Source organism: Triplophysa rosa, linkage group LG10, assembly GCF_024868665.1.
Source record: "Triplophysa rosa linkage group LG10, Trosa_1v2, whole genome shotgun sequence".
NCBI classification, from domain to species: Eukaryota; Metazoa; Chordata; class Actinopteri; order Cypriniformes; family Nemacheilidae; genus Triplophysa; species Triplophysa rosa.
This window is the reverse complement of record NC_079899.1, coordinates 9,886,254-9,899,912: the sequence shown is the minus strand read 5'-3', so window position 1 is coordinate 9,899,912 and position 13,659 is coordinate 9,886,254. Positions and strand designations below refer to the sequence as shown.

Sequence of the window (13,659 nt, the reverse complement as noted above, 5' to 3'; positions counted from 1 at the left end):
TTCTCCCTCTCAGTAAACATCTTTAAGCCACATAAAAGCAATAAAGCGTGCAGATAACGGACAGGTTTTAAAATGTTCCTTAGCAAAATATACTACCTGATGAGGGTGCCGTCGAGCTGCACGGTTTATCTCCTGTAGTCCCGGCAAGAACTTGACTGTTGGTTACGTCATTTTAAATTAATCCCCGCACCTTTGTTTCTGCCATTGGTCGGTTTTTAGCCGCCTCTCGGATAGACTCGCATTTGATTGGCTGTTGGATGTGTCATTCTTCTGTGCTTTTCGTGCGGGTACAGGTTGAACGCGCGGCGACAAAGTAACTAGCGCTCGATGGGAGTGTTTGAAGAGAAGTTGAACTATAATCGAGCAAGTCTGAGGACTGTAGAGTTTTAAATGTTCTTTATCTATTTGTATCCGAAACCTTTGATTTTTAGGATTTGAACTTATTTTAAACGTTTTGCTTTTCAACTGCTACCGCAAAGGATTTGGTTTTTATTTCACGAATGGAGTTGGCTCGTCATGCCCCCTGCATTGTTCTGCGGGGGACAGTAACGCGGAGTATGTAAAGTTTAAAAACCAGACGCCGTTTTCATATGCAGACTATCTCTTGGATTTAACTTGAGAGGGAATTTTAGTCTAGCGTTCATCCAAAATGGATATTACAGTGTCTGAGTTGATGTCTAACTTCATGGATTCGCCGCTTGTGGTTTGGGTAAGTCACAAAGACATGATGGCACCTGCTGTGTGTATGCGGAGGAGCTTCTGTTTGCTTTAGGTCTTTCAGCTGTAAGCTGTGATATGTGTTGAATCATTTATGTTTGTGTCATAATGTAACGAGACTTAATTGTGATACACACGTGCGAATTTTGCTTAAACTTCATTGGAAATGTAGTTGTAGTTTGAGTGACACACAAACTCGCACATTCAGTTTAATTTCAGCCCACAGGTAATTGCATTTTACGTTCAATAATAATGTTAACAAATATTTATCATCTTATGGACGTGTTTGCTTTTTTCAATTGGGTGGGGCCTACTACTACATTGACCTTCAATGCATGTAGTAAAATTATTATTTTTATTGTACCACAACCGCGCAACATTAAGTTAAGCGGTTCGATAAAGGCGCAAATTTTGTGCGCCCTTTCTGCACCCTAAGTTTGTCACTTGACAGACTTTGGTGAAACCTTCAAACTTCCTTACCTTGACCCCCTTTTCTGTTTGGATTAGTTTTCTCTGCTTTTTTCCCTTATATACGTCACTATCTCTGCCCACATTAGAAAATCATCAAACCTCACATGTTGTCATCTTGCAGATCTCTGTGGTGTCTGATATAACATCTAAAAACACATAAAAAATGATAGAACAATATGGGCCAGTTATGTTTCGACTTTGCTTACACAGTGTTTTTACACTGCGTACTCTTATACTCATATTTATTCTTATAAACTTTACACATAGCTACTGTTAAATATGCATTTTCAATTTCTGATATGTCAAAATTTTACTTGCGGTTCGCTTGCCAAATAGTAGGAGGATTTATGTAAAACCTGAGAAATGCATTTTAAAAATACACTCTCAACAGTTCTGTTCTGAAACCGAACAGAAGGTTGGTTGGTTGGTTTGTAGCGGTGCAGCTGTGCTTGTATCCTGTCTCGATCTTACAACCTTTTTTCTTTTTAACAGGTCAAGACATTTGGACCGCTCGGGTCTGGTTCTGAGGACAAGCTTTCCATGTTCATGGACTTAGTGGATGGTGTCTTCCTCCATAAGATCATGACACAAATGTGAGTGATATAGACAGAAATGCTGTATGCGTTCAGAAGCAAAGATCTTTTTTCATTAGAAACCACATCCTATCCTTTCCTGTCTGCCATCCAACTGTGCAGCCTTCCACGCCAATCTTTCCACACCAATAGTTTTGTTGCTCTTTGTTCAGCATTAATAAAGAGTCAGTGGCTGATTTAGCTTTCACAGAAATGTACGAGCGTGCTAAATGCTCTTAGGTATACGTATTTTGGGGGGCTTTTGACTGAATGTTAGGCCACGGAAGTTTCGGTTAGCTTGTCTGTAACCTCAAACGAGGTCTATGAAAAAACTGTTAAACAGGTGATTGGCATGTGTGCCTTATGAACAAGGAAATCTCCACTATGAGAGTATTTGTATCATGCAAAGCAATTCGTACATCTTTTAACACCTACAGTTTGTGCATCTGAGCTGTAAAAAATAGAGTTTCATTTATGACTCTTGAGTTTTCAGACCCGCAGCCTCAATCTTGTCCTTTAACCTACTTTTACTCAAGATGTGTTACTGCTCTCTCACATAATCAGGGGCTTAAATACTAGCTCTCTTCAGAGACAAAGAAATATTTTCTCTATGGGGTGAGGAAGTCTGTCATGTCATTGGAGAATGAAGTATATACATAAAAGTCTCAAATAATATTCAGTGTGGCCTCACTGTATTATGTCATTTAGAGTTCTGACTACATAGTTGTTGCACTGTTAACATGTTCAGAATCCATTGCACTTTTGTAATGTGACGTATATTTGTGAAACGTGTGAAACGTTTTGAGCTTGTGAACTTTCGACCACTTGCAGAGGTACTGTAGTCAAAAACGCTTTCGACCGGATTGTGTTTATTGTGTAGACACTCATGATGTGGTTGAATGCGTTCAAACAGCCACAAAATACCACCTACTGGCTGCCTCCAAGTATATTGAGTGAAAATTGATTTAAAGCCCCAGTGAAATCAAAATGAAAGTTTTTTTTTTTTCATTTTATTAAATATGTTAGCCTTGCATCAGTAAACTGATGTGCTCCTAAGCGCTGACAAAATTCGCATTTAGAAGGTATAAGCTTTCAAAACCGACAGTCTGGCAACTGCGCTCAAAAAAATCTAGAAATTCCATGACAGTCTCTCTTCAAAGTTCTTGTCCAATCAAATCTGCTTTATAATCGGAAGAGTCCTGCCCCCTTCACTATGAGAGCTGCGACGCCTCAAACCAGCCACTTGTTCGCATGTTTATTATGTCTTACATGGTGAAGAGGGATGGGTACCGAAACCCGGTATTAAACGGCCCATTTATTTTATTCATTTTTAATTGTTTATTTATTGTTAATTATGTTAATTCAAATAAAGCAATGTTAATTCTGTTCCTAATTTGTTTCTTTTTATATCAAAAAGTACCGATAAGAATACCGTTAAAGTACCGGACCGATAAGCAGTATCGATAAGAGTAGTAATACCGTTAAAATCTTAACGATACCCATCCCTAATGGTGAATGACGCATAATGCGCTAGATGGGAGTTAGGGGATGATCCAGACAGTGTAAACATTAACATTAAAGTCTTCATTTCGCGTTAGTGTCACGCGAACGGTTGCTTGCTTGCTTGCTTCACATAGCTGATCATGCGCGCAAATCCTCTGAAAAAACAAAACGTATCTGACCCGTTTCAATTCTACACAGAATATTGAATGTTAAGGCTCTATGAAAGAGATCAGACATTGCAGCCTTGATGAGTAAAGGAGAAGACAAATGCCAGTGTCACTCACCAACGTAAACAACAAGTTTCAAATGACACATCACTGGTATCACTGATCTTCCTATTCTTTTCAGTAGACTGTGGTTATCACGCTATCAAATGCAGCTTTGCCAGACTGACTGTGCTGTAAACGAAACACTTGGTTATTTTAAAAGGGGGCGGAGCCACTCTATATGTTTTGCGCTCTGCATTTTTCAGTTGAAATTACTTCAGCACATCAAATAATGCTGCGAGTTCCAAGGTGTTTCACTGGGCCTTTAATGTTGACCGCCCCAAAAGCTTCTTCATATATTTATAAATTATTCATATAGAACATGAATTTAGCTATATTCTTTATAGCATTTTGTCCAGGCTCATCTTTTCCCTACAATGAAAGTTCATTATGTCCTGTTGTTGTCAAACACCAAAAAGCCTAAAAACACCATAAAAATACTAGACCGTGTAACTCTTTTATTCCAAAGCTGTACAATAGTATGTTGTGAGAAACAAACAGACTGTTATTTACAGAGTATTTTGAGGTAACAGTACAGATACAGTATTTCCTAATGAAATTTTATTCAGTATGTTGATATTGAAAAAGTTAAGATTGCTTGTTGATGGATCGATGTCCTCTGAATGTGCCCTAGAATGATTTTTGGTTTAATGTTAGTATGAATATACAGGTGTCCATAATGTGTTTCCACTGAATCATTACAGTTGAGTGAAGATGTGGAATGTTAAGGGTTATGTACACACAACTCTTGCGTTCTCTTTACCCACATTTATTTATAATGTGCCCACACCGGGCACGCCCGTAAGCCTGTAGCAGACCAATACCAATGTCAGCGTATAACAGGTATGCTGTAAACACCATTAGCGTTACAGAGCATGTGAGCGGAGCTGAGCGGTGAGAATTTCCGTGGGTCACGTGGGTGTTCCCTCCCCCCACTCTACTGCTCAAAGTCGCACCAGACCACTCCGCTCCCTGCTCACCTACAATTTCATCCCGCTCCAGTGAAATCGCTCCACGCTCACTCAAATTTAAAATTCCTCTGCATGCCTAACACCTGCCGTTTTCAACCGAAGCCTTACTCCTCGTTTACACCGCATGCACGTTACAGCTCCGACGCGGCTACCGGAACTGATCACGGTCATTCTAGTCTTTGCTTGTGTTTACACCAGACGCGCCACGTTTCAAAAGCGTCCCAGAAGCAGCTCTCCGCGCCGCTTCGCTAAAGATAGGCGCCTAGTCTATTTTTGGCGGCCTTTGGATAAAAACCCGCTCCGACTATATTTCGCAAGCTCCGCTTGCTCCGCTCACATGCTCTGTAGCATTGACAAGTTATTCAGGTAGTAACAAATTCCCATCTGGCAGATGTCCTCTGCGTGATCCTTATATGTCTTGCATCAGCTTTTGCGAAACAATCATTGTTTTTCCAACTCTACTGTTAGTTGCGATATCTATGGTAGTAAAACAGGCACATAAAAGTGAAAGCACTTTGGTTGGCTTTAGGGCAATAGAGAACAGCTCAAGCAGACAGAAAAAGAATAAAGAAAACTGACCCTGGTCTTTTAAGGTTCTTTCACTACCAAGGAGGAATTGTGGGCCAAGCTGGCAGAATTTGCATGCCATTCCCACAAAACAAATGTAAATGAGGGTCTATGTACTGTAGGACCTTCACACCGTTTGTGCCAGGACCCTCCTCTCGGCGTCATAGAACCCACTGGCTTTGGTCTTTTTATGTAAAGGTCCAGCGATATGACGATCTGATTTCTATTTACGTCAGGAAAATTCTGTCTGGGCACCAATCTGTATGCGAAGTAACATGTTGCCTATGATGTAGCCCTCAAAAGATTGCAATGTATTTATTATCTACATTTTGCTCAGCTTTTTTAAGCATCTCACCAGGTTTTGGAACAAAACAGTTCTAAATAGCATGTTGAATGTACTTTTGTTGCTCTTTGTCCACAGAGACCCAAGCCCCATGAATCAGCGGGTGAACAAACACGTCAACAATGATGTCAACCTGAGAATACAGAACCTTAACACTGTCATCCGACACATCAAAAACTACTACCAGGTAAGAGCCCTTCCTCCATATCCTGTTTCAACTGCAAAGGACTTTGTGATCGGTGAGGTGCGGCAACAGTGTTTGTGTATGTTCATGCGAATGGATGTATGAGATGCCAGACAGCAGCTTGGCTCTCAGACACAAGGTGCTGGTCCCAGTGTTATTGGGGATTAAACCAGTCGGCACATGTGTTTGTGGGTAGGCTTTAATTTTTATCTCGAGTGAGGAGTTTAAGCTATATCAAACACATTTGATCTGCTCCTTGTTATTATGAGAAGACTAATAGTGGGTATGTAATAGTAATGTGCAAAACTACTTTTATCAAAATGGAATATTTGGTATTAAGGAAACCATGAATGATAGGTTGGTTTAGGGCATTTTGTAGCATATATAGACACTAAACACAATAAAATAGGGTAAAACAACAGGGAAAAACGAGGTGTACTGTCCTGTTCCAGTTCTTTTTTGCATAGGCCACACTTTTAGAGGCTATTTTACATGTGTTTGCTGGGGTAATGTAGGGGTGAGAGTTCTTTCAACACATCAGGATCCAAGAGGCTGAATTTTTTACGAGTGACTGTGCCTTTAATGATAGTAATTATTGTGAAGGAAAGGACTAGGCTTCAAAGGACAAGACCTTTCTTCAGACTATTTTAGAGAAAACTTAACATTCACTCTTGTGTTTTCTCATGAAAAGGTAGTTGTGCAGCAACTGCTTGAAGGAGGCTGTTATGTTGGTTTTGGGAGTTTGAGAATCTTTTGATTGGTTTGGTCGGTTCTGGGCAGCGTCCCGTCATCTGAGTAAGCGTTTGCCACATCTGACCCTCTTTTCACTTGGCAGAGCTTTTCAACCACATTGTGTACAGAACCCACTGCTTTCCATCCATTTTCCGCTTAAAATATTGCTACATTTGTCTTCACTAACAAAAACGTACCTAAATATATCATGGCGTTATCTTGTTTTTTCTGTTATCCTAATAGTAAATGTTAGTAATCCATTTTTTATTTATTTTTATTTAAGTATGTATCCACTGTTGCCGTTCATACCATGTTTTCTGGACACATAGGCCTACCATAAATGTAGTACATTCTTTTGAAGTAGCTGGAGTATCATGTTAATATGTTATGTGACTAAGCCATTCTTTCTGTTCTACAGTACAGTACAGTATTCACTGCAGGATATATCAAAGTTTTGTGGTTTTACCATTGTACTACCATCAAAGTAGTACCAAATGTGCTTTTAAGTGTTTGCCACCCATTCCCTTCTACAGTATGTCCCTTTTAAATAAGCACTCTCCAGTAAGCAGGGGTGATATTAGAGTAACTTGACTGATTAGTGTTATTATGTATTATGAAGTAATTCTTTCATGCAGGATTTGGGCAGAGCATGTAGTCTACATTTACATTTAGTCATTTAACAGACACTTTTATCCAAAGCGACTTACAAGTTGGGTAAACACATACACATGTGAACTCTAGTGATGGCAGATATTTAGTTTGGGTGGAGCTTTTTTAGGGAGTTTTTATAGGTTACTCATGCGGGCCTCGGTAATGGTTAGTGGAGAGGTCTGTGTTTATACAGAGGTGCCCTCACCTTGGTGTAATTTCTGTTTCAACCCAGCACTTTAATTGGACTCTGAAGAGTGCCGCCCTGTATGGAGAAGAGGTCCTCATGCTTAAAATTGCAATTTCTTTGCACTGAGGAGCAAGTGTATTCTTTGGGTTGTTTGTGTTGTATGATTCTAGAAACATGTACATCTAAAACACAAACAAATGTCCCAAGAGAAAGTGATGTGTTTGACCCCGGAAACTCAGGTGGACAACATTTGAGTGTCTGATGTGGGTCAATGCTCTGCTGATCAGGACCAGATGTGTTATTTTATCCCGTGTTAATCATCCCCATGGAGACCCACATGTGGGGGTCTGTGTGAGAGGGAAAGGATCATTGTAACGTGAGAACTAAAGGCCACAATACTGCCTGAAATGCGGTCTTAAAAACATCCGGGCAGTGGCCAAAGGAAACACTTTTATAACCCACTGGATCACACAGAAAGTAAGGCTTGTTTGTTTTGTTCTAGTCATTGATTGCCTGATTTTTCTCTGTGGCCGGTATCTTTTCTTTAACTTCCTTCTAGCTGTTATACTATAGCGTCCATTAAAAGACCCCTGAACACTAATAAGCACATAACACACTTCAAATGTTTGTTCTGTTCCTGTATCTTGTTTCCGACACTGAATCCGGTGACTAAATGGTTTGCAATCATGCAGTCGTTTATTCTTTTAGTACAATTAAGTATTTGAAATTTAAATTACAACACAGCAAAATCGCCAGTGTTAAAAAAGGTCAAATTAACACTCACACATTTATGGAGTGTGGATTATATATACACTGTGCGTGTTAATTTGACCTTTTTTAAGACTGGCGATTTTACTGTGAAGGCAAATACAAAAACTGTTGTTTATGGCTTGATGATGGATTTTGGTTTTGATATGTTAGAATGATCGATTTTGGCGTTTGGTATTGAAAAAAGCAAAAGAACAAATGATTTAAAACAAAGATAAATTAACCGTGGACTGAATTCATTTGCATTGATTATGTGTCCACTCACATTGATTGTTTCGTGGCATTGGTGGACTTAAGTTCCACATTTGACCAATAATGTATAAAAATGATTTTGGTTAAATACAGACCCTTCAACCAACTTGAGGTTTCACCCAAAATTCACACTGTTTTGAAGCACCACTTAGTTTAAACTCTTCTGAAATTTATGGCTTTTAGTAGTTCTATAGAAATGATTTTAACCCAGCAGTGATAAAATGCCATCATATGAACACTCGCAAATCGTTTTGATTGTGATTCAAAGGATGTCTTATTTAAAAACTTAAATGATATCAGTTTAATGCATCTTGTTCTTCAATTCTAACGTATTATAAATGCTTAAAATGTTTTCTTTTTCAATCAGATTAAAACGGAGTTATCAAGTGGTGAGCAGATGGTCTGTCTCTCTTCATTTTCTATTAGCCTCACACTTTTACTGTTGCAGCTCTTTCTCATAGTTTTGACATGCCACTTTAACAAGATAGATTGGTTATAAGAGATGCAGTGGGGTGTCATTTGCGTGTCGAATTAGCGCTTTACAGCCTAAACAACTTTCAGCAGCTTTAATCAGCGCTCCAAGTTTAGAAATGTATAAGAATGCACTTTATTTACACACAGCTTCCTGCGCGCACACTAAACTCATCGGAAAAGACAGAGAGACGCAACTGCCGATTCACCCTTGCTGATTTTGAAATTGCAGATGGAAAGACGTATTTATATCATTTAAAATAAGATAACTGTCAGCATATATGGTAACTGGTGGTATATAATGTTATATTTAATTGCATTCTTTTTTTATGCATCAGTGCAATAATCACATCTGTATCGCAATGCATCGTAAAAATTAATAAGCTCTAACGAACACCAGATACCAACACAAACCACTCTATTGAATATCAATAATCTTTGTCAAATATCAATAGTGTTGTATAATCAGAATCAATACTAGTAATGATACAATTCACAACTAGAACACATCAATTTGTTGTCCTTCCTGTGACGTAAAATAAAAAGTAGAGCATTATGATAAGTCTCTTCCAGAAATCTGTATTTGGAATGTCCTCTCTCTCTGACTTTCTCCCAATCTACTGAAATGGCCATCTATTCTAGTGGTGGGACCAGAAGGCTGGTGAGATAAGCAGTGGACTGTAGACTGGTCTTTTATGTTCATGTGTGGATAAATGGAACAATGTTACCATTTTCTAAAGGTCTATAAACTGAAACATGATTGTTTATGCAATGGACATAAAAGCACAGTTTGTCTGAGCGAGTGTATGCGTCAGCCACACAGGAAATGAATGTGATAAAGGAAGATGCCTATGATTTTAGTGATTAATTAGTGATGTTTGCTAAGGCCACGAATGATGCATCGAATCGTGCGGCTTATTGCAGAGAGGTTTTCTATAGGGTCGTGCAATTTAGCCATGACGTCACATTGCAATCATTTTTATTGATTTGGACCACTGTATGATTGCTGCTGCTTAGATGTCAACGTTAGAAAAGGCATAAAATAACATTTTCGTGTTGAACAGGATGTGTGAACTCCAAAACTAGCTAGCAATGCATTTTTCTACAAATTCAGTAATGTCAGTCCTGCACTTTACTGTCAATTTTAAGAGTTGACACCCTTGAGTTCAGTTTACAAGAACTGAACTCGTTCCCCTGTTAGTTGAGTCAGCTATGAATTGAAAGAAAGCTAACAGCTATATGCATTCACATGGCACCTGTCATTTAGGCTGTTTGCATGACAACGATATGTTAATAAAACAGAAAAGTTTGTCATTTGTGCTTTTGAAAAGTTTCATGTACAGACAACAATGCTGGCAAAGTGTTTACAGTTTTTTTTTTAATTTTTTTTAAGTTTAACATGCTGAATACTCTCGAAGGTACTCCCAAAAAAAACAAAATAATATTTTCACACATTTATACATTTCGGTATTATTACTCGTACGCAGAAATGACAAGGTACTGGCATAACACTGAGCTCAAAACATAACATTTACTAAAAAGGAGTCGTCCAAAACTTCAGAAGTGTACATTTGATTGTTTTTGTCTTTTATGACTAATACTGTCCTCATAAACCAAGTTCCAGACGTAGTCAGTCACCCATCATCGCTTTATCCCACCTTCCCTGTACAGAATTTTCTGCCAGTGACAACTGGAAATACATTTTTCAAATATGTGAACATTTGTGCAGTTTTTGTTTATTTGTAATATACTGATATATCGTAATTAATGATATAAGCTCAAAGTTTACTTGAGCTAAATATACACTAAAACATTGATGCTACATGAAAAGAAATATTCACAATAATTAGCACCACAGAATTGTACAAACAAACATTTGTTACACTGTGTTAATGATATAAGCTCAAAATTTACTTGAGCTAAATTGAAGCGTTGTGAAAACAATCCCCTTAAAGGCGGGGAGTCTGATTTCTCTTAGCCGTTGTTGATGTTCAAATCACCAAAACAAACACACCCCTACCCCCATCTTTCGCTTTCGTCAGCGCTCGGCTCGGCTAATGTCCGTCCTGTGGACTGTGCACCTTAATGCTGATTGGCTACAAGGTTGTTTTGGTACTCGGCCCGACTCAAGTTGTCTAAAGCGTAATTTGGAAATCGGTTACCCCACCTTTAACGTGAGCTGTGATCTCTTTTTAATGTACTTCATATCTTGTGCACTTTTAAAGTTTACATTTAGATTTTTGGAACCAATTCAACCTTCAGATTGTATTAGAACAATACTGACGATACTTTATGCATGTAAAAAGTAAACCACACTTCAGAAAATGTAAAACTGTATTTCGAAATGCAGTTTCTCATGTCTCATGTACCTCTTTTCTGGAGTGTGGACTAATGTAAACTGAGCGAGATCAAAAGCTGCCTCTAATGTTTTGATTTCACAAATCGCTTTCAAACACCGGAATGTTTCTGAGGTCATGATCAAGAGATAGTAAATATATCCACAAGAGGTAAATCAATGTTTGTTTTGCGTTAGGTTACGAAAGAGACTCGAGATTACACGTCTCCAATTCCTAATGCCAAATTTATTCATTCTCCCAGTTTAACCTAGATTTAGGCCTAAATCTGTCTCGCATTGGGTGGCTTAATCTATACAGGCCAGCGATGCCCCAGATTCATTAAAGAATTGGGGGTATATAATAATCCAGTGTATGTCGGGGTCTCATAGCAGACTGCCCTAGTGTCATCTCTCTCTGTCTGCCCCACACTTTCCCATCTCCCCCATCCAATTACATTAGTTCTAAAATGACTCTCCGTTTGCTCACCAGAAAGCATCTAGGCATGGCTATCAGGGCAACAGACAGTGGGAACATTAGAACTCTAGGGGACGGGAGGGGGTAGTATGTTGGTTCCTCCCTGCCTATTGTCTGGAAAGCAAGTTGTTGTGAGCGTGAGCCACTGTAAGTCGACTCCTCAGGGCTGGAGCATGAGATATGTGGCCCTGCCGGGGGCCCATGTTCTGCCTCGGATTTGTGCCTAATGAACCCTAGTGGACCCGCAACAACACTAACATCATGTTAGGACCTCCAGCCAGTGCTGTTTTGTCACTCAGATTGAAAGTTTGGCTCTCAGACAATGATGTGTCCGCTTTCTTGTTTGTGTCTGCTTCGAGGGCCACCCCAAACCCATTTATTTCAGCCTGTGCATTCCCTGGTGATTTGTAGTTGGTTGCGTTTCTCAGATGCAAATGCTATATTGTCAAAGCAAAAACCCTTTTTCACTGCCACACATTCTAATCTGCTCAATTTGACTTTAATTCACTATTGGCGTCAGAGATGCAACTGTCTTAAAGGATGTGGTGAAGATTCATTCGTAGAATGCACGAATAACCCTCACGCAGACTGCGCAAATGAGGACAGTCATGAGCATTACAGCGGCGTTCCTCACACACTTGGCGGGTTTTTACGAGTTTCTCTTTACTGTAGTGCTGAAAAAGAAGGGAGGTGTCTCTTTGAGCTAACCTGCCAGCTCTTTGTTCTTATGTTTGCTTGCCCACAGTGGAGATGTAATGGCCTTTCCCAGAGGTGTACGGTTTCTTGTATACCTGCATGGCCCTGCAGGCAGGGGCTCTCCTCAAGGTCTCTCTGGCTCTCTTCAACCTCGTCTCTCACTTTTCTTTTTCCTCGCATGACCTGCATCACTTAGATCGTTGATGTTTCACCTCTTTTGGCTCAGTCTTCAATGGCTGACTCATTTAACATGCATCAAGTGTACATACTGTCAATGTGGTTTATTACATCTGGAAGGCAGGCATGTGTGTACGTCCCTCCCCTGAATACAGGAAACCCCCTCAGTGGCTGTCATGGAGAACACAGAAAATCCTCCTGGACCACACTTTCTCTTACCCTTTCTGTCACCCTTAGTTTTGCTGCTGATTTAATAAGACGTCTATATGAAAGTGGCCTTTATACATTTTTCTAATACCTCCTAATGTGTTGCATTGACAAATGGAAACGGGCAGATAAAAGTTTGGTAGCTTTTTATGGTAGAAATAAAATCCTAATGAGGCAATAGTGCAGTCTTCAGGTTAATCTGAATTGCTGCCCATCCATTTAAAGAGCAAAATTGCATCCTTGTCTGGTGAATCGGAGACAAATGCTGCCCTTTTCTGCTTAAAAATGTTCCTGGGAAGTTCAGAAGTCATAATTAAATTGTCATAATTGTGATATGGAAAAATGTTTTCAAGTGAAAAGGTGAAAAACACATTAAATTGTCCAACAAATTAAATTTCCAAGTAGAAATGTTCCTCTACACTAAAAACCATCACTCAAAAAAATGCTGGGTTATTTTCAACCAAGCGTAGGGTCAAAAAGGGACAAATCTGTTAGGGACAAATCTTTAGCGCAACAAACTGTTTGAAAAGTGTTTGTTTGCCAACAATGGGTTAACACATTCTGTTTCAAGTTTTTTTATTTATAACCCAGCAGTTGGGTTGGCCCCTTTTTGACTAAATGCTGGGTTAAAAAAAAACAGCATTTTATAGAGTGAAGTAAATGTTTTCCTCTAGAAATGTAGCTATTCTTTCTATGACTTAATTGTAACAATAAGCTTCTGCCATAATTCTAACTGACGTACCCCCAGTTTCCTAGCAAACATTATGGTGGGTTTGTGTGCATCATTCCAATCTGAGTTCAGATAACTTTATAAACCTAAATAGATTGTTGTTTTCTAGTTTTAACAGTTTTTATCGTTGTCATATAGCCTGAACACTACTTACACCACAGTATTGGAAAGCTTTTAGCATTAATTTGGTTAAGTCTGTTGTCTATTGTATTACTGGGAGATCTGTGTTTGTGACTCCATTGTACAGCTGATGTCTTCAGTTGGTCTAGAATTACAGCCTGAAGTTTTTTCTATTCTTTAGTTACCATATGGAGCAGCTGATCCCTGTCTTTGACAAACATCTGTCACTCCTAAATGTGACATGTAGTAAACGTCACTTGTGTA

General features: G+C 39.1%; 1 protein-coding gene across 2 annotated transcripts in view; it reads left to right on the top strand.

The window, feature by feature from the left end:
- The first annotated feature begins 295 nt into the window (after positions 1-295).
- ccdc88c (coiled-coil domain containing 88C) overlaps positions 296-13,659 on the top strand; it is a 59,186-nt gene continuing 45,822 nt past the window's right edge. For both annotated transcript variants that reach the window (XM_057344719.1, XM_057344720.1), the window contains exons 1-3: positions 296-709; positions 1,681-1,781; positions 5,489-5,597. In XM_057344719.1, coding sequence (XP_057200702.1) covers positions 650-709; positions 1,681-1,781; positions 5,489-5,597 — 270 coding nt within the window. In that variant the 5' untranslated portion in view covers positions 296-649. The remainder of the gene's footprint in view (positions 710-1,680; positions 1,782-5,488; positions 5,598-13,659) is intronic.